General features: G+C 42.5%; 2 protein-coding genes across 10 annotated transcripts in view; one reads left to right on the top strand and one right to left on the bottom strand.

Moving 5' to 3' along the window:
• The window catches only part of SRPK3 (SRSF protein kinase 3), a 32,788-nt gene extending 30,582 nt beyond the window's left edge, over nt 1-2,206 (top strand). For all 8 annotated transcript variants that reach the window (XM_058168557.1, XM_058168553.1, XM_058168556.1 and 5 more), the window contains one exon: nt 35-2,206. In XM_058168557.1, coding sequence (XP_058024540.1) covers nt 35-219 — 185 coding nt within the window. In that variant the 3' untranslated portion in view covers nt 220-2,206. The remainder of the gene's footprint in view (nt 1-34) is intronic.
• Nucleotides 2,207-2,803: 597 nt separating this feature from the next.
• IDH3G (isocitrate dehydrogenase (NAD(+)) 3 non-catalytic subunit gamma) lies at nt 2,804-18,748 on the bottom strand. 2 transcript variants are annotated; one of them, XM_058168559.1, is made up of 14 exons: nt 18,625-18,748; nt 15,474-15,515; nt 11,566-11,577; nt 10,592-10,689; nt 10,337-10,449; nt 9,887-9,947; nt 9,395-9,527; nt 8,784-8,917; nt 8,275-8,377; nt 7,741-7,887; nt 5,449-5,543; nt 5,226-5,286; nt 3,860-3,955; nt 2,804-3,016 (listed from the first exon to the last, which is right to left on the bottom strand). In XM_058168559.1, exons 1-14 carry the CDS (start codon nt 18,691-18,693, stop codon nt 3,014-3,016), a joined length of 1,167 nt encoding a protein of 388 aa, XP_058024542.1. In that variant the 5' UTR covers nt 18,694-18,748; the 3' UTR covers nt 2,804-3,013. The 2 variants fall into 2 exon arrangements, with proteins under 2 accessions (XP_058024542.1, XP_058024541.1); XM_058168558.1 differs by lacking the exon at nt 15,474-15,515 and adding an exon at nt 12,361-12,402 and having other exon boundaries at nt 18,625-18,745.
• Nucleotides 18,749-19,731: the final 983 nt, after the last annotated feature.

The following is a 19,731-nucleotide window of genomic DNA, read 5'->3' as shown; positions in this document are numbered from 1 at the left end:
TCTAACTTTCCCATTTGTTTGCCTGTCTTGCTAGGGGAACTACGTCACATAAAGAACCTGAAGCACTGGGGACTATACGAGGTCTTGGTGGAGAAATATGAGTGGCCTCTCGAACAAGCAGCTCAGTTCACGGACTTCCTGTTGCCCATGATGGAATACATCCCAGAAGACCGTGCTACAGCTGCTCAGTGCCTCGAGCACCCATGGCTAAACTCTTAGGGACAAACCTTGCTAAAACAAACTGATTGATGCAGTAAGGGAATTGTGGCCCACGTGGCGTTTCCTGGCTCCTGGTGTAGCCCGCTTTGCTGGAGTGATGGATGTGGGGAAGAATGTTTACTCCTCTTAGTTCCAAGATTGGAGACTCTGGTGATTAAGCTAGAGTTTGCTTGGCTGGACTGGAATCCCACACATCGATTTATGGCTACTTCTGAAGCACAAATGAAAGATGACCAGGATTTCTTGCCCTTTTTTCTTTTTCTTTTGTTAGCGTATGCCTTCTTGGTTGACAGTGGCCATCTTCTCTAGGTGCCATTGGGATAATGCTATTTGACTGTTTTTAACCAGTTCTGAGATTTCTTGCAGGTTTTTTCTCTCTTTCTCCCTTTTAAGGTATGTGTTTAAAGGTTCCCACTCTTAAAAACCAAATGAGTGTGACAGAAAAGTAATTTCAGAGGAATGGGTATGTGCAAGGTGGATGGTGAGTTGGATGTACCTGAGAGTTGGAACAAGAAGCTGGAAAGAGCTGCCAACTTTTTGTTGTTGTTGGAAGAAAATATATTCCCCCCCACCCGCCTAAATTTCTATTTTAACTCCAGGAAAACGTGGCCTTTTTTTGAGCAACAATTTATACAGGTGAATGAAATTTTATAGTTATATGATATTTATGTAGAAATTTAAGTGGAAGCATGTAGCAGTATTAGAAAACTCATGAAAAAAGAAATAGAACTATGTCAATAGCAAAGTGAGAGAGGAAGGATTCTTATTCCAGTGGGTTCTGAATACTTCGATGAAGTTTTCTGGCATTTTCTGGGAAGATTCTCTTAAAAGCTTGATCAACAGCTGAATAAACAGAAGGATGTAATAGTATCCCTCCTTCTTCCAGGAGCATTTATGGCCCCTTTCCATATTATTAGTCTATAGGCCCCAATATGCATGCTTTTCACTAATCGGGGGTTGCATATCTGCTCATCATTTGATATCTTGAGAAACTCAATTCAAAAAATAGTTGCGGTTGGAAAAAAATTAGAAAGGTATGTAGTAAGAATTTTTTAAGCAGCCTGATTTTTCTAATATGCCTTGTGATTTCCAGTGTTGTTTTTATTTCTGTGCCGTTTCATTTCCTTTAGCCCATTTTTTTAATCCAACTTTTGAGATGGTTAGGAATAGAGAATAATCCCCGTTATCATTTGCAGGATTGGGGGGGGGAATCAAGCTAGTGTGCGGTTAGTGTGTTTTCTAGGCAGGTGTTTGGGATTGTTCCCATTGTTGCCATCTTGGGCTGCTGTTGCAACTCCTATTCTGATTTTCAATACATGCTACTTGTGCTTAGCAGTTTTTTTCTTCAAAGAAAGAACAGCTGCTCATAAAAAGCTTGACCCGGATGAGCAAAATTATTCAAGCTACTTTGTGCCTTTACAATGGAGTCTACCTATTGTTTGCTGGATGCACTGAATAGGGAAGGGAAGAAAAGTGAGAGCTGTTACATATAAAAACCTTGTCGTCATCCCCCATTTCCACTCCTAAATGTCCTGGGAAAGGAATGCAAAAGAAATAAAGACCTGGAGCCAGGCGTAAAGCCAAATGTCCTTTCCTTTTCCTAGAGACACTGTTGGAGCTAAGTTGGAATTCCTGTTTCTGTGGAAACTAGATTCAGCTGTCTTGAATCTGGAGTCTGTGGCATGAAGCTGGAAGTAAAAGATGTAGTTCTGATTTACTGAACACTCCAGTCTCAACCTGGGGCAGTGAGTGGGGAACATCTGGGTGAAAATATTGTTTATACCAAAGCTGTGTTGCCCCAGAACCAAACCCAATGAGAACTGTTTTCTTGCACTGTTATCTCCCCAATGAGAAGCCATGGCCTCTAAAGGTGTCCCACGTGTGCCAGTGTTGGGGGGGGGAAGTATGTGTGGAAGTGTTTTGAATGCTGTGCTGTTATAGGGATTGAATTCAAAAAAAAATTTTTTCATTAAAATATTTGCAATAACTTTTGAATCTTCCTTTCTTGTGGACAAGCTGTAACAGGGATGGGATGGGAAACAGGCCAGTTTGCACAGAAGTTGAAGCTAGCAGTTTTGATGCACTTTCAAACTGGCCCCGCTCAACTATCTATTTTTAAAATCCATGCTTTCTGCAGTAGGAATATTACTTTCCTTTTAAATGAGAACAGCTCATTGAGACAGTAAGACTCAGAGTACCATGTTTGAAGCTCCATTCTGCCAATAGCACAAGAGGTAGGCAAATTAGAAAATCTATATTATTCATACTTGGGGGGGGGGAATGCATTGTAGTAAAAGCTCACTTTTATTTTCTAAAACAAAATATATTTGTGTAGATGATTGGGTGAAAACGACAAAGGGCACTCGGTCAACATTCATAGATTCAAAGATAACAGCAGCAATGCCCTTTTTGCAATGTTGTTCACAGCATTCCCCATTCTCAACTGAGTAGCCAGTCCTGGTTCAAAGTAGGTGATCTGGCTACTGTTCTCCAGACCTTGATTTTCAAGATATTTCATTTTTATTCTAAGTCACTCCATTTTATTTTTTTTATGATTTTCTGTCAACCAGACTAAAAATAAGAGTCCAGAAAACCTCTCTGTTTACATTTATTATCTCCAGTTCAGGGAGCTCGGTGAGAAACATTAACTTACACACTATATACAGAAGAAGGATATTTGAATAGTTTGAAATGAAAACATCTGCACCATTCGTAAGAGTTGCTCCTTTTCTTTTACTGAAGAAAAAGAATGGGTATCTGCTATGGCTAGAATAGCTTCGGCCTTCAACTTCATTTACTATTAAACGCAAAGCAAATGTAATATTAGATAGAGTCTTTCAGGACAGAATCAGGCTATATTGTTAAATTGCTACAATGCAAAAGACAAAAGTCTAGGGGAAGGCAAATGATATTTCAACCTGATCTTATCTACCGTGACCTCTTCTAAATGTCTTCTTGGCTTTTATTATGGGTAAAACAATTTAAAAAGAAAACCTAGAATATTTTTTCCATTTGGCATCCTCCAGACTTGGGTCAGTCCCCAAACTTTCTGTCATAGAAAATTGATGGGTATAAAACGTATGTAACCAATGCCAAATTGGAGAAGGCTACAACTCTTGTTGCCCATTGTCCCTTTCCCCTTTGCTTTACAGATTTACCACCACAATTGGGACCAGAACGTCCATTGCTAAACAGTGTGGTCATTGAGTTGTGCCTGATTTTACAATCTTTTCTGCTGTGGTCGTTAAGCAAATTATCACAATTATTGAGCAAGTCTGGCTCCTCTCACCCACCCACTATGCTTGTTGGAAGCCCCCTGGGAAGGTCATCAACAGTGATCATGTGACCCTGGGATGCTGCAACCATTGTAAATACACAAGAGTTTTCAAGTGCTCAAATTTTGATGATGATGATGGCAGGGATACTGCAATGGATATGAGAGGACAAATCAGAAATACCCTTTTTGAGCACCCTCATAACTTGGGTTTGTCATAAATCAAGGACTGCCTGTACATCTATTTCCTACTAAAAATAAATGCAGCTGTGTCCATGTGTCTGGCATGCCCTGTAGCCCAAGTATGCAGTTAATTCACTGCAACCATCCCCATCCCCAATCTAGGAACTTCTTCTATTCTCTTACCTGTGCCAGGTGAGACCTAGGCTTGGTGATCTGCTTCATGATTGATTGAACGGCTGCTGAGGTGGTACCCAGGCCCCCAATATCTGGCGTGTGGGTCTAAAGAGAAGAAAATGCAGAATTGCACTAAGCCAGCCTCACTTTGTAGCAATAGATATCCCACAATTAGTTGAAGACCAGTGCTGAACATCTGGCCTTTTGCAACTTCAATTCCTGAGCAGGAGTGGCATAAGTGAGGATCTTATCAAGTTAAATAAAATTAAACTTTTATACAAAAAATGAAATGTTACGGTGAGGATACTATGAAGAAATGTTACAGTGTGAACTCCTAGGGTAAATACAAATGTATAAAGAATGAGTTTATCTGACATGCACCTGTCTTTATACTTAAGCACAGTAAACCCAAGATGGAAGGAGGAACCTTTCCGTAGGTTTTGGAGGTGCTCACCCTCCAGCCTGATGAATTGGGCAGGGCAAACTTTTCTTGATTTGAATTTACACTATTATTTTGACTTTTTGTTGTACCCAATGGGATCAGTATGAATTACATCATTGACAGCTGGAATGTTTGATGTACAGCCCCGTAACTTTGCAGAGGAAGTCAAGAAATAGAGACTGGGACATCCTGTGTATCCCATGGCTTTTTCTGGTATTTTTTTATTCCTCTCCAACGTCCAAATTCCGTTATTGGATAAGACCAGTTGCAAGTCTTTCCGTTGTTGCAGATCAGAGGCTTTTGAGGACTCTCTCTTCTTGGAGAAGATCACAAAAAAGATGGCTCTATACTATGTAAATATGCTTATCAATCCACCTTTCTATTCAGAAAAATGGTTCATCTTTCATCTTTGTGTGTGAACATGTGTGCGCGCTTCCAAGTCAATGTTAACTTCTGGCAAATGCATGAACAAGTCCCTGCAGTTTTCCTGGCAAGATTTCAGAAGTGGGTGGCCATTGCCTGCTTCTTAGTGCTGGGAGAGTGTGACTGGCCAAAGGTCACCCACTACACCAAACTGGCTTTCATCTACAACACATCTATTTTAGTTGAGCTCTTCTGTGAATTTCTTCCTAGACAAATATTAAGAGCAACTTTACTCCATTCTGGGAATAGGAATAGGAATAGGAAAACATCTTGCTTCTACTCCCTCCAGCATGTTGTGTTATATAATGTTTATTATGGCAATACACCCAAATAGATTCTATCCAGTATCGAGAAACTCATTCCCACTTTTCCAAGAGATTCTAAGGACACTACTGGTCCCTTAAGTCCACGTGACTAGATGATCTTTTTTAAAAAAAAAAGAAAGAAAAACTTTATTACTTCCCAATATCTTGATCAAGGACTGTCCAGATCAGAATAAGAGCAACTCACTTCCGCATCATCCATGGAGGTTAGGACTGCCTTGCGGATCACAGATGCGTAGCTGTGCAACCTGCAATGGATGACAGATCTTTCTTAAGAACACCCAAACCAGCCTCTCTTCTCCCACCCCCAATCCGATAGCAGGGATTATTTATTCATTTCAATCCCACCTTTCCCTTTTAGGAACCCATCAATATAGTTTGATCCTTCATTTAACCCTCAGACCACCTACCTAAGGTGATCCAGCATCATACAGCTGGCGAGAAGCATTGCTGTGGGGTTCGCAATGTTCTTGCCTGCAATACTTTTGCCAGTGTTGCGTGTGGCCTATGGAGAAATGGGAAAAGAAGAAAAGGAAAACCCAAGGGATGATTTCAGTAATATCCCAAGACATCTTCAACCTTTTGTGTGCTACGTCCCACAATAATTGTAGAGATAATTCTTGATTTATAGCCACAAGAATTTGGTTCTTGGGACAAGAATTTCTGTTGCTAATCAAGGTGATTAAAGAAGTTGTGCACGATTTTACAAAAAAAATTTTTTGCTGCAGTTGTTAAGTGAATCATTATTAAGTAGCATATTTTTCGCTCCCTAAGACACACTTTTTTTTCTCCCAAAAGTGGGTGGAAATGTCTGTGGGTCTTATGGAGTGAATATGGGCAAAAGCAGCGGCGAATGACAGCAGTGATCCCTGCCATCTGGAACAGCTGATCGGCAGTACTCCAGGAGACCAATCCAACCACTGATCAGCTGCTCGGCAGTGAAGGCTCCAGTGTTCCCTGGCAGAGGCAGCAGACACAAAGGAGGCAGCAATGGTGGCGTTTCTGGTTGGCCAGCCCACTGATTGGCGGGGGTACGGGAGGCCGGGATCCAGCTGTTGCTCAGCTGACCAATGGTGGGTGCAACGGAGCAGAGCCATGTGCTGGGGCTGTGATAACATGCTGAAGCTGACCAGGTTGTTTACTGCAAGGACACTAGCCAGATGAATACCGGATGGAAGCTGGGAGGCACAGGCAGATACATTTTTTCTTGTTTTCCTCCTCTAAATCTAGGTGTGTCTTATGGTCACAAGTGTCTTATGGAGCAAAAAATACAGTAAATCCGGCTTCTACAATTGACTTCGCTTGTCAGAAGTTCACTGGCTGCCAATTACATGACCTCCGAATGCTGCAACATTATAAACAAGCACACAAAAATGATCACAACTGGGGATGCTGCAACAATCATAAGCGCAAGTCATTTTGTTCCAGCACCATTGTAACTCTGGAGGATTGCTAAACAAATGGCTATAAGTTGAGAAGTATCTATCAAAGAACCTGGGTCCTGCCATGAGAGAAATAAAAGAGACCACTTTTTCTCAAGGAAGACATATTTAAGGCATTCTCTTAAATTCTCATTCTCATCAATTGTGTTGTAAATGTTGTACCTTGATGAACGTATCTTTTCTTTTATGTACACTGAGAGCATATGCACCAAGACAAATTCCTTGTGTGTCCAATCACACTTGGCCAATAAAATTCTATTCTATTCTATTCTATTCTATTCTATTCTATTCTCAGGTTAACTTGAGTTCTGAACAGATGAAAGAATTGGAACTCAAATGGTTTAACTAGTCTTTACCAACTCTGATTTACTGCTAATTTTCAGAATTCAAAGTATTGTGGCAATAGCACTTGGAATAAGTTCTGCTGCTAGGGTTTCAAAATGCAAACTAGTCATGACATTAACCGAAAGACAAGGCAAGAAGCTGAGATGAAAGGCAGTCAACAGAGCATAGCTGTGCTCTGCAAGACATTTACTGCTTTATAATAGTGATGGCTAACCTTTTCTGGACTGAGTGTCCAAAGCGTGGGCGAATGAGCATGCACACACCCAAACAAGCACACACACCCTGGCATGCACGCACCGCCCCAGCGCACGCCAGAGACCCGAAGACCAGTTAGCCGGCAGGAGGCACACGCGCATGCGCAGTGGAGCTGCCACCTCTGGCACGCGTGCCACAGGTTCGCCATCGCGGCTTTATAAGCAGCAGTGAGAAGTGAGAAAAGGGAGCGTGGGCATCTTGCTTCTGGCAGCAGTTTGCAAAGTCCCATGTGAGCGAAACCTAGCGGGAGCTTAATTGTAAGAAAGAGAAGGATTGAGGACTGTGATATTCTCTTAACAGCCGCAGTAGGAAGAAAACTATTCTACTGTTCTTTTTCTCTTTACAGCATCAACCAGCAAAGAACCAAACATATCGAAAGAAAGGAGCATTTTGATGCTTGCAAAGCTCTGTCATCTCCAGATGGAATTGTTGAAAATTCCTCAAGCCTGACCAACCAGGAGGTGCTTGAACCAAGTTGATGAGCCTGTATTCCACTTAGGCTCCTCCTGCATTTCACTAATGTTATGCATCCAATAGTTGGGAAATATTGCAATAACGGATGGAGAGAAATCTGCCCATGTTTCCTTAGTGTTTATCATGACCAAGTTGTGATTTGGAGATCCATCCCTCTCAAAAACGTAGCCATCTCACGCGCCTTACTGTTTCAAAAACTGCATAGTCACGGCCATAATTGGCTCCTGGGACCAGGCCTGGACCGCCAACCAATCCAGCGCAGACATTGTTGACAATATTGCCATAGAGGTTAGGCATAACCATGACGTCAAACTGCTGTGGGCGGGAAACCAGCTGGAGATTCAAAAAAAAGCAGTTAGTTATCCCAGTATTCTATAACATGCTTTTTTTCTCTCTTATCCACCCTAAGGAGGCACGGGGTGATTCCTCTGCATCTAAACTGAAAGTATGCATATTAAATCATTTAAATTTAAAATTAAATCAATTAAAATCATTTCTCTCCACCATATAAAAAAAGTACAAATCCTAATCAAGGAACAAGATTATAGATTGCTAAATTCAGTCCCATGAAAAGCAGACTCAATGAATCTGCCTGGAAATCCGGAAAGCTCCTGTTACTTATATTAATCTAATGGACAACATGGCCCAAGGGCCTTACTCAGTGTGAAGCAGCTTCCTACAGCAGCCGCTGGGCTTGAAACTAAACCAACATGTCGATACCTGCATGGTAGTGTTGTCAACAATCATGCTCTCAAAGGTGATATTTGGGTAGCCAGATGCCACCTCTTTGCAACACTGCAGGAACAGACCGTCACCCAGTTTCCTTTAGGGGAGGAAAAGAGGAATAAGTGAGCCACAGCAAATGGTGGGTCTCCACCAAAAATAACAGAGGCAATGAGAGCTTCAGAAGAGTTAAGAATGTTTGTGGAGCAAAAGAAAACACCGAGAGAAGGCCTATCTCCACCCCACAGCACAAAAAAACAACTATCCTAAACCTGAAAAGGGTCTATATGGGAAAATACAGGTACCATATCTGACAGCACTTGCCCCAGAGCTTGGTTACTATTAGGCTACAGAATATTCTACATACAATTCACACCTCACACTAAGCCACAACTTTTGTGGTGGGTTATATAAAGTCACCCACTATGGTTTATTCGACAAGTCACAGTTAACCCAATTAAGGACTGTTGTGATACATGAACTCAGTCTTTTATCTTCCAACTTACATAATATTGGCCTTGTGGACAGCTGTCACTTTCTTACGACCAGCTTCGTGTGCCAATCTGAAAGCATATTCAGCAATGCGCAGCGATTTTGTCTTTGTGATGATCTTGAGGCTCTCCACCACGCCAGAGACACTCTGTGGAAAGGGCATGATCAGTGCTCCTGGGTTCCACCACTGGCCATGCACAAACAGGCCCTGATGCCTACAGGGCAAGAAAACTTGAAATCCTGACTTAGAGAACCATTTCATACAGGAAGTCAGTTCTTTGCAAGTACCTTGTCTTGCCTTAAAGGTAAAAAAAGATACATAGTAGGATAGTCTCTGGACTGCCAATGGACAGCTCCTAATGAAGAGGACTCTCAGTCCATGAGTTTCTGACTCGGCAGGCCATGACCTTTGACACTCCAACATTGTAAAGGCACTTAGTTCTACAGTCTTCCATTCAGTGCTCTCGCCATTCCCTTACCTTCCTCAATGCAAAGCAAAGCAAACAAATGTACACCTGTAGGATAGAAATTTAACACACACACCCCCCATGTGAATGGGGTTGACGCTAGCAGCAAATGTGGGAAGAGAAAAAAACCACTGTAAACTTCCTGTATAAATGAGCACCTCATGTTCTAGGCTGCTGTATTCCCCCTCTGTGTTCTCCCGGACAATGAGGATGTCGATGTCATGGTGCCTGGTTGCCACACCTGGAAGGCTCTTGCAATGAATCAGGTTGGCAAAGAGATCCAAAGTAGTACTGCGGAGATAGAGACGGAAAAGGCAAGCTCACACAGTGGAGAGTCACTGCTTCTCAGCTGCTTAAGAAAGCACCAGGAGAAATGCAGCCCGCAAAGAAACAGGGAGTATCCCTCTTCTTGAATCTAGCTGATCAACCTTGAACTTCAAGCTGAACATCCTATCGGCAAAAGTGTTTCCCAAACATGGACCACTACTTCTGGCTCTCTCATATTAGAGCTCAGTCAAACAGGCTTGTGTTGCTGTTGGAGCAACAGATATGGCTGTCGGTCTGTTTGCATCAAAGATAACATTTGTGCAGGTATGGCTTAACTAGCTCCAAAGCTCTGCCTGCCATTTTAAGTTGAGCCTTTATCTTACCGCAATATGTTGTTCCGGGATTTGTGGGAAGGTGGCAGATTATGGTTTGTCTCGATGTTTCCTATAAAAGTTAGGGGGAAAAAATGAATAAAGGGCTCTGGCTTTCTGAGCAGCAAAACATAAGAAAGGCACTCCAAGAAATGTATTTATAGAATCACTTCTTGTTGTTTATACCTTTTAAGAAATGTTTTAAAAACTCTTCCAATTAGGTTTGAAGACCGCAGTGATGCTTTATTCTCATTGTAAGATTCAGGGCATTACTGAATCCACCTCCATTCCAAACTCCATTAACTTCTCATATCTCGGCAATACAATTCTATCTCTGTGCTCCATATGAACAGTGGCTCTTTCCAGCCTTTTCCATTAGCACAGATAATGTCAAAGGTCCATTCTGTGTTTTAGCCCTTCCAACTCCAAGATTATCTATGTGGGACAAAGGACCACCATTACCTTTGAGAGCCACACGGTTACGGCGGATGGCCATGATAGCATTTTGTATGTCACTTTCAGATGCCTCTGAGCTCACTAGAACTTCCTCAAAATCCACGGGTACACAGGCATGCCTGGGGCAGAGAAAAAGAGAGATCTGGGACAAACATTCCAAAGAAAATGGAAACCTCCAGCATTACCAGGGTGAGTGATCAGAGTTAGGCTGCCTTTGTTTTAGGCACATCTCTAGAAAGGTGGAATAGAAAGAAACCATACCGGAACAATTCTCTGACATGAAGCATGAGCTCTGGCCCAATCCCATCTCCTGGGATCATGGTCACAGTATGGCGACCTCCATACTTGGCTGGGGGAGGCTACAAAAAAAAGAGAGAGAGAGAGAAGGGATGATTTCAAACAATCCAATCGTCCATAGTTTTCTCAAAGAGTCTGCATGATTATTATAATAATAATAACAGAGTTGGAAGGGATCTTGGAGGCCTTCTAGTCCAACCCCCTGCCCAGGCAGGAAACCCTACACCACCTCAGACAGATGGTTATCCAACATCTTCTTAAAAATTTCCAGTGTTGGGGCATTTACAACTTCTGCAGACAAGTTGTTCCACTTATTAATTGTTCTAACTGTCAGGAAATTTCTCCTTAGTTCTAAGTTGCTTCTTTCCTTGATCAGTTTCCACCCATTGCTTCTTGTTCTACCCTCAGGTGCTTTGGAGAACAGATGATGATTGAACATCATCATCCATCCATCCATCAAAAAAAAAAGGGGGGGGGAGATCATGAAAGCCTTTCCTATGGCTATCCATTGCAAGGTGGGTAGGGGACAATTCAATGTGACAAAGAAGCTTGTGCACTATTTGGTACTCTGGACAGAACAGGGCATCCTTGTGAGACAAAGTCTGAGACAGGTAGGTTTGAAAAGGAATCAGACCCAATCTCTATGTTATATTTGGATTCCTGGGAGTAACTTCATAGAAAAGCTTTTTCAGAAATTCTGGGGATGATCTGGCTGGTTAGTGAAAGGAAAAGATTTTTGACAATGGACCTCTGCCACCAGTTCTGAACCTGCAACAGTATTTTTAATTAAAAAAAAAATAACCATCTCCTTTGCCCAGGATTTTCCAGGATAGGGATTTACAATTCTCTTTGATATTCAGCAACTACAGGAGACAGCCTTCAGCCCTTGGCCGGCTCTTTAATTTTTCCATGCAACAATAGGTAGGAAAATTACTTACAATACTCTGTTGCTGTAGATGATGTGACAGGAACAGGGAAAGGTGGAAGAGAGAGAAAAGAAAAATGCCTATTTTAATCTTAGAAAATATAAAATTAAGCATCATAACATCTGTGAATCATTTTGTTACTACCATTTTTACATAACCTTTCCAAAACACTCTCTCTCCTAAGGTAAAGAAATTATAAAATATATTCATAAAATACTGAATTCAGACAAAGCATTTACAATTTTTATGTCCTAAAATAAACCATAACAAATTGCAGGGTTTTACTTCAGGAAGCAATATCACTCAGAATTGCAGAGATGCCCAAGTTTCATTCAAAGACAAAAGGAACCATTAAAGATTGAAAGATTAAGTGAAAAAAGAATGAAACAAGTACCTTTTAAAAAATGAAAGATTGGGAAAACATTTTCCAGCAGCTTAAATCTATTGCAATCATACTCTGATCTTCTACAGTATTGTTCATTTTTTGATCTTGCTAATTAAATGACTGGGCAATTTGGGAAAGGTCCCTATTATACATATTCCTCATGCCTAACAAGTTCTGAAAAAGTCTAAATATATTGAATATATATTGTTTTTAACTTTGAATGAAAAGGAAGATAATTTTCATTCAATGTTGAAAACCACATTCCTTATGGTCCAGTGCAGCATATTTACACAGGTCCCAACCTGGCCATCTAAAACAATTGCTATGGAACCTGACCCAACATATACAGCATCAGGTTGGGGAATGCTGTAATATGGAACAGAGTATGGTTTCTACAGTAAAGATGCATAAATTATACATACCGAGGCAATGTTTCTGTGATTGCCATCTGTTATAGCCTGCACCTGTGAGACAGAGAGGAAATAACAAGACAGTCTGTAATTCTTAAAAGGGAAACAAGATCTGAATATATTCATATCAGTGATTTACAAAAAATCAAATTGGGACAACCAGAACAATCACACATACTTTGTTCAAATTCAAATTAAATGAATAAAAATACACAAAAACATTAAGGATGCAATTCTAAACTCGAATATAATTCCATTAATAGGATTTACCCACAAGCTTCCTATAACAGGAATAATTTGACATTGGCCCTAAGCCTGTTGCTGAAACCTCTCCCCGCTGATATTACGGAGAAGCAAAATGAAATGAGCAGCCATGCCTGTAGAGAATTCTCTTTCCCTATTGCAACAACATTGCTAGCAAACTAGTGGTTTTTAAAGCTCTGCCGAGTACAGATAGTCCTCAATTTACAACTACAATTGAGCCCATTTTTTTTTTTTACTAAGCAAGATAGTTGAGTGAATGTTGTTCCATTTTACGATTTTTCTTTTGTTAAGTGAATCACTGCAATGAATGACTACAGTTATTAAGTTAGTAACCCGGTTGTTAAATGAACCTGGCTTCTCCATTGACTTTGCTTGTCAGAGGTTGCAAAAGGTAATCACATGACCCAGGGACACTGCAAGCATCATAAATGTGAGTCAGTTGCCCAGTGCCTGAATCAGGTAACCATGGGGATGCTGTAATGGTTGAAAGGGTGAAAAATGGTCATAAGTCATTTTTCAGTGCTGTTGTCACTTTGAAGTCACTAAATGAACTGTTGTAAGTCAAGGATGTAATTATGCCCAACAGTCACATGTAACAGAGCAAATGTTGAGAAACACTTGGGGCTAATTTTCTACACCTCTTCTTTACATTTTTGCTATACAATCAGAAAAGGCAGGAAGTTGGAAAAGGGGTTTTATATGACAGAACAGAAGAAAAGTTTATGTGGAAAAACTTCAGCAAAATGTATATTTTGTATACAGGTAAGTATATTCTAAATTCTTTGTGATCTAGAAAGGCGCAACTGGCGCACCAAGCGAACCTGGTGGAAAGCTCTCCTGGAGGCGGCCGTCAAATGGTCTTCAAAGACAGCCGTGCATCCAGGAGAACGCCCAAATTGCGCACCCTCTCCGCCGGGGCCAATGACTCGCTCCCGACAGTCAGCGCGGACTCAGCTGACTGTACCGGGATGCCGGCATCCACAGCCACTCCGTCTTGGAGGATTGAGCTTGAGCCTGTTTCTCCCCATCCAGACCCGTCGGCTTCCAAACACCGGGACAGCACTTGATAGCTTCATTGGGGTGGCCGGTGTGGAAAAATACAGCTGGGTGTCATCAGCGTACAGCTGGTACCTCACACGAAGCCACTGATGATCTCACCCAGCGGCTTCATATAGATGTTGAACAGAAGGCGAGAGAATCGACCCTGCGGCACCCACAAGTGAGCGCCAGGGTCGACCTCTGCCCCCCCGTCAACACCGTCTGCGACCAGTCGGAGAGATAGGAGGAGAACCACCGATAAACGGTGCCTCCCACTCCCAATCCCTCCAACCGGCGCAGCAGGATACCATGGTCGATGGTAAACAGACCCATCCTGGACCTGTCAAGATGGAAATTGACGCACCAGTAATTCCGAGTAGAAGACAGACGGGATATAGGTCTTGGGCGGTAGATGAACAAACCGCCATGATTCAGTCAGAGCTCCAACCCCTCATCTCCAATCCCGAGGGGTGGTCTGGGGGAGAAGGATATAGTCCTACAATAGACAAGCTAGGATTGTCCAGGACCATCCTCAATTCCCCCAGCTGGGGACCAAAGGTCTTCAGAAGATCCCCTTGGGGATGCCCAGCCCATGGGCATCCTCAAAGATGGTAAAAAGGTGCCTACATGGCCCGTGATCGTCCTTCAAGTTGACAAAGAGGACGAAACACGCGCCTAATGGGCCAAGCTGCTCCACCGACGAGGCATCTCTCTCCAAAAGTCCGGGGGGGGCAAAGGACTCAAAAAGCCCCCATAGACGGTCCATAGACGTCCTCTAGATGGTAGCGAGGGCGTCCCCTGGACCCGTGGACAACCTTCAAGATGACAAAGAAGGCGACCATCGGGCCTCTTCGTGGCCGCTAAGCCAGGCCTCCAGCTGGAATAGGCCACTCACCCGCCGGGTTTGCTGGGTCATGCCACAGTTCGCCGGACCCAGTCAACCACCAACAGGCTAGGCCCTGGCCAAGCTGGTCCAGCCAGGCCGCCGCCACCGCCGCCACCGCCACCGACACTACCGCTGCCGGGGGGAAAGAGCCTCCAGGCCAGGCCGCCGCCGCCACCGAAGAACTCGGCCGCCGCCGCCACTGTTGGAAAAGGCCAGGCTGCTCACACCACCGGCACCGCAGACGAGGGGGGACAAAGGGGAGAGAGGCTCTAGGCCCCTCCCGAAGCAGGGCCAAGCCAGGCCGCCGACCACCGCCGCCACCGCCGCCACCGCCACCGCCGCCGCCGCCGCTGGAAAAGCCGGGCCGCTGCCGCCCAGCCAGACCGCTGCCGCCCGGCCTGGAGAAGGCCGGACTGCTGCCGCTGCTGGAAAAGGCCCGGCCGCTGGAAAAGACTGGGCCGCCGCCATCGTCGGCCGCACCGCCAGAGGGAGAGCACTCCGGGACTCCTCCTAAGGGAACCCGGAGACGCCCCGCCTCAGTTTGCCCATCCTCCGACTCACCGCACTCTCATCTACCCGGGCGGGGGGTCCAAGCTCTCAAAAAGACCCCCCCCACCCGGTCTGGCCCGAAATGACTGGGCAATTTGGGAAAGGTCCCTATTATACATATTCCTCATGCCTAACAAGTTCTGAAAAAGTCTAAATATATTGAATATATATTGTTTTTAACTTTGAATGAAAAGGAAGATAATTTTCATTCAATGTTGAAAACCACATTCCTTATGGTCCAGTGCAGCATATTTACACAGGTCCCAACCTGGCCATCTAAAACAATTGCTATGGAACCTGACCCAACATATACAGCATCAGGTTGGGGAATGCTGTAATATGGAACAGAGTATGGTTTCTACAGTAAAGATGCATAAATTATACATACCGAGGCAATGTTTCTGCGATTGCCATCTGTTATAGCCTGCACCTGTGAGACAGAGAGGAAATAACAGGACAGTCTGTAATTCTTAAAAGGGAAACAAGATCTGAATATATTCATATCAGTGATTTACAAAAAATCAAATTGGGACAACCAGAACAATCACACATACTTTGTTCAAATTCAAATTAAATGAATAAAAATACACAAAAACATTAAGGATGCAATTCTAAACTCGAATATAATTCCATTAATAGGAATTATCCACAAGCTTCCTATAACAGGAATAATTTGACATTGGCCCTAAGCCTGTTGCTGAAACCTCTCCCCGCTGATATTACGGAGAAGCAAAATGAAATGAGCAGCCATGCCTGTAGAGAATTCTCTTTCCCTATTGCAACAACATTGCTAGCAAACTAGTGGTTTTTAAAGCTCTGCCGAGTACAGATAGTCCTCAATTTACAACTACAATTGAGCCCATTTTTTTTTTTTTCTAAGCAAGATAGTTGAGTGAATGTTGTTCCATTTTACGATTTTTCTTTTGTTAAGTGAATCACTGCAATGAATGACTACAGTTATTAAGTTAGTAACCCGGTTGTTAAATGAACCTGGCTTCTCCACTGACTTTGCTTGTCAGAGGTTGCAAAAGGTAATCACATGACCCAGGGACACTGCAAGCATCATAAATGTGAGTCAGTTGCCCAGTGCCTGAATCAGGTAACCATGGGGATGCTGTAATGGTTGAAAGGGTGAAAAATGGTCATAAGTCATTTTTCAGTGCTGTTGTAACTTTGAAGTCACTAAATGAACTGTTGTAAGTCAAGGATGTAATTACGCCCAACAGTCACATGTAACAGAGCAAATGTTGAGAAACACTTGGGGTTAATTTTCTATACCTCTTCTTTACATTTTTGCTATACAATCAGAAAAGGCAGGAAGTTGGAAAAAGGGTTTTATATGACAGAACAGAAGAAAAGTTTATGTGGAAAAAACTTCAGCAAAATGTATATTTTGTATACAGGTAAGTATATTCTAAATTCTTTGTGATGGCACTCAAGGTACAAAAATGCTTGTCAATAACACCTACAATTTCCCCCTTCTCCCCCCTCACTTGTTTCTAGGTTTTCAAAAGCAAAGCACAGAGAAATTAATTAGATGAGTTTATTAACCAGATCATTGCTTCCAACATGAAAAATAAAATAGCAGGCTACTGTTCAGATGTTTTACAGCAACATATCATTTAAAAAAAGAGCAATGAGTTCCCAATGACTTTGAGCAGCTGTGTGCAATAGCCAGAATCAATTTCACCTATCTTTAATAAATCAGCAAGGCCTTCCCTACAACTATCCAGTGTTTAATAATAACAAATTGCTTTTTTCATTTAAATTAAATTAAATTAAAAAAATGAAGAAATTGTAAATTGCAGTTAAATTCTGTTCTCAAACAGGATTCTATAGTAGTGGCCAAAATTGTGGAAATCTTTTGGGAAAAGTGTCTTTTCTAAAACTAGCTAATAACACCATTTTTGGGGGGAGTAGTACCATAAAATTATTTATCAATGGAAAGATAATTTAATCAAGAATGTAATACAATAACTTTAATGAAGGATTTGCTATTACAATAGCAGTTACAGTATCAAGAAGAAAAGTGAAGCATGTAGAAAAAATGAGATATACAAAAATTATCACCATGTCAGTTAATATTTAATTGAGTTTAGCATGAATTATGACCTTACAATGTCTTCCCATGAAGTGAACCAAGTCTTTTAGTTCTGCAACTGTTATGTGAAACCAAGATTGAATGATTGCTTCTATTTATTTATTTTTATTTTATTTTATTTATTTGATTTTTATACCGCCCTTCTCCCGAAGGACTCAGGCAAGATAAAACCAGCAATACAATATACAGATTAAAATACAATTTAAAAAACTTATTTAAATTAGCCTGGAGATTAAAATTTGCCATACTAAAAAACCCCATTTAAAAATTAAAATTTACCACTAAAATTCCAATTTAAGCCAGCCCCGCGCGGATAAAAAGATGTGTCTTCAGTTCGCGACGGAATGTCCGAAGGTCAGGTATTTGGCGTAACCCCGGGGGAAGCTCGTTCCAGAATGTGGGGGCCGCCAGCCGGCATTGTTTGGCGGACGGCACCCTGAGAAGTCCCTCTCTATGGGAGCGTACGGGTCGGTGGGAGGCGTGTGGTAACAGCAGGCGGTCCCGTAAGTACCCAGGTCCTAAGCCATGGAGCACTTTAAAGGTCGTAACCAACACCTTAAAGTGCACTCGGAAGGCCACAGGCAGCCAGTGCAGTCTGATGAAGGAGGGAGCGGGCCACCCGAAACAGGGCGGCCGGGCGGTTATCTGCCGACGCAATGAGGGTGGAGGCGTAGGAACGCCTCGCTTACCTCATTGCCACTAGGTAGGTCCTAGAGTAGGACCTAACTAGTGTCCGATCAGCTTCGGAGCGACTGGACCTCCAAGTGCTCTCTAGGCGTCTTCTCCGGCGTTTCATCTCCCTCAGCCCCTCAGAGAACCAAGGGGCCGGACGAGTGTAACTGGACAAGTGTCTTTAGTCGGCTCCATAGATTTTCAATTGGGTGAAGGTCTGGGCTATTCCAGCAATGGAATATGATTATCTTGAAACTCTAAAAAAGGGGGGGTGTTATTAGCCATCAAACCTCAAAAATACACTTTTCCCAAAAGGTTTCCACAATTTTGGCCACTACTGAAGTTCCAGAACTTGTTCTCAAGAAGCACCTCCTTTATTGTATTTAAGACCATTTTTTTCCACCAGGAAAAAAAAATCTGAATACGTTTCTTGCAAACTAATAAGCTTGAAGTGCATAGGTTGTCTTCGTTGTGGATTTTTCTCATCCAATTTTGCAAAATAACTGGTTTATTTCACTTTTTCAATCAAAGAGCAATAATCCCACCCACTCCATCTATATCGCCTATTTGGGAAACGCCCCTATCGAGACGTCCAACCAATGCAAAAGCCTCTTTCTCCGTTTGCACCGCCTATCAGGTTCACCCCAACCAACCAGAAAAACCGCAGCAAGTTCCCCCATTTCCCTTCTGAACAAACCGAAGTATCCTTATTTCATTTCGCATCCCGTAAACCCGAGGTTAAAACCGTATATAATGAACCTCTCACCGATCGAGGTACCAGCAGAGTCGGTCTCCAAAGCTGCCTAGTTGTGTTCAAAACCACCGAAACGGCCATCCTTCAGTCTCCTTCGGAGAGACGAGCATGGAGTGGATAACCTGGTATCGCGAGACTTAGGACAAAAATCCCGTGCGCATCTCCGTATTTGCGCGCGATCGATCGCACGAAGCTCATGCGCCATATGTGGAGGGGGGGGGAACATAGAGATAGGAATATCTATTGTGACCATAGAGATAGGAATATTTTCCCTCCATAGCTTCAGTTATGAGTTTTTCATTCATAGAGTATTCCGGAATATGGTATTGACATTATATGTTATTATTGGAAATCGCTTGGAATCATTTGAATATAGCGAGATAAAACTGCTGTAATACAATGTTTCTCATTTCCAATGGATGCAAAACTGTTGTGTTGGTTTTACGCAAACATGCACATAAGTTATGTCTTTTCGTAGTTAAGTGAAGAGATGAGTTAGTCACGACTGTGCAAAAGCCTCAACAACTTGAATTCTTTCTGCAAAATTCCAATAAAATTGTTTGCACCCAAATTATTTTTAAAAGCCAATTTACACAATCTTGAAATCCTGTATTATAGGATTTAACCCAAATTATATCTTCCTACGGTACTATAGTCTGAGGCAATGAAAAATAACTTAAAACGAGACTTTAGGAACTATCATTCACCCGAACGTTGTGGGAGAAACAGAACGCCTGTCGAGCGGTGTCCTGCACTCAAATCCAAAATTCAATCTTATTGAAATATTCTGATATTTTAAACGAACTCGTTCCCTTCTATCTAACCCTCCTATTATCAACGTTCAAAATCATGGAATAAAACAACGTAAAATATTCCGCTTGTATCAAACGAAACGCCTATTGTGTTGTCACCTTCATAATTCCTCCTCCTCCCCCTTCCCAACAGCATAACACACAACAACCCCATTTGAAAAGCATTTGGGGTTAGTCTATCCCATTTCTCTATGGTGTGCCCTCTATGGACTCCCCTCTCATCAACAGGATTCCTTCTCTATGGTCCTAGAGACATCCTAGAGCGGTGACATTTATAAGGGTTGCGCAGGCGCTGCCCCACTTTCTT

The sequence above is a fragment of the Ahaetulla prasina genome, chromosome 2, assembly GCF_028640845.1.
Source record: "Ahaetulla prasina isolate Xishuangbanna chromosome 2, ASM2864084v1, whole genome shotgun sequence".
In the NCBI taxonomy this organism is placed as follows: Eukaryota; Metazoa; Chordata; class Lepidosauria; order Squamata; family Colubridae; genus Ahaetulla; species Ahaetulla prasina.
Note: the sequence above shows the minus strand (reverse complement) of the source record. Positions and strands in the feature narration are given on the sequence as shown.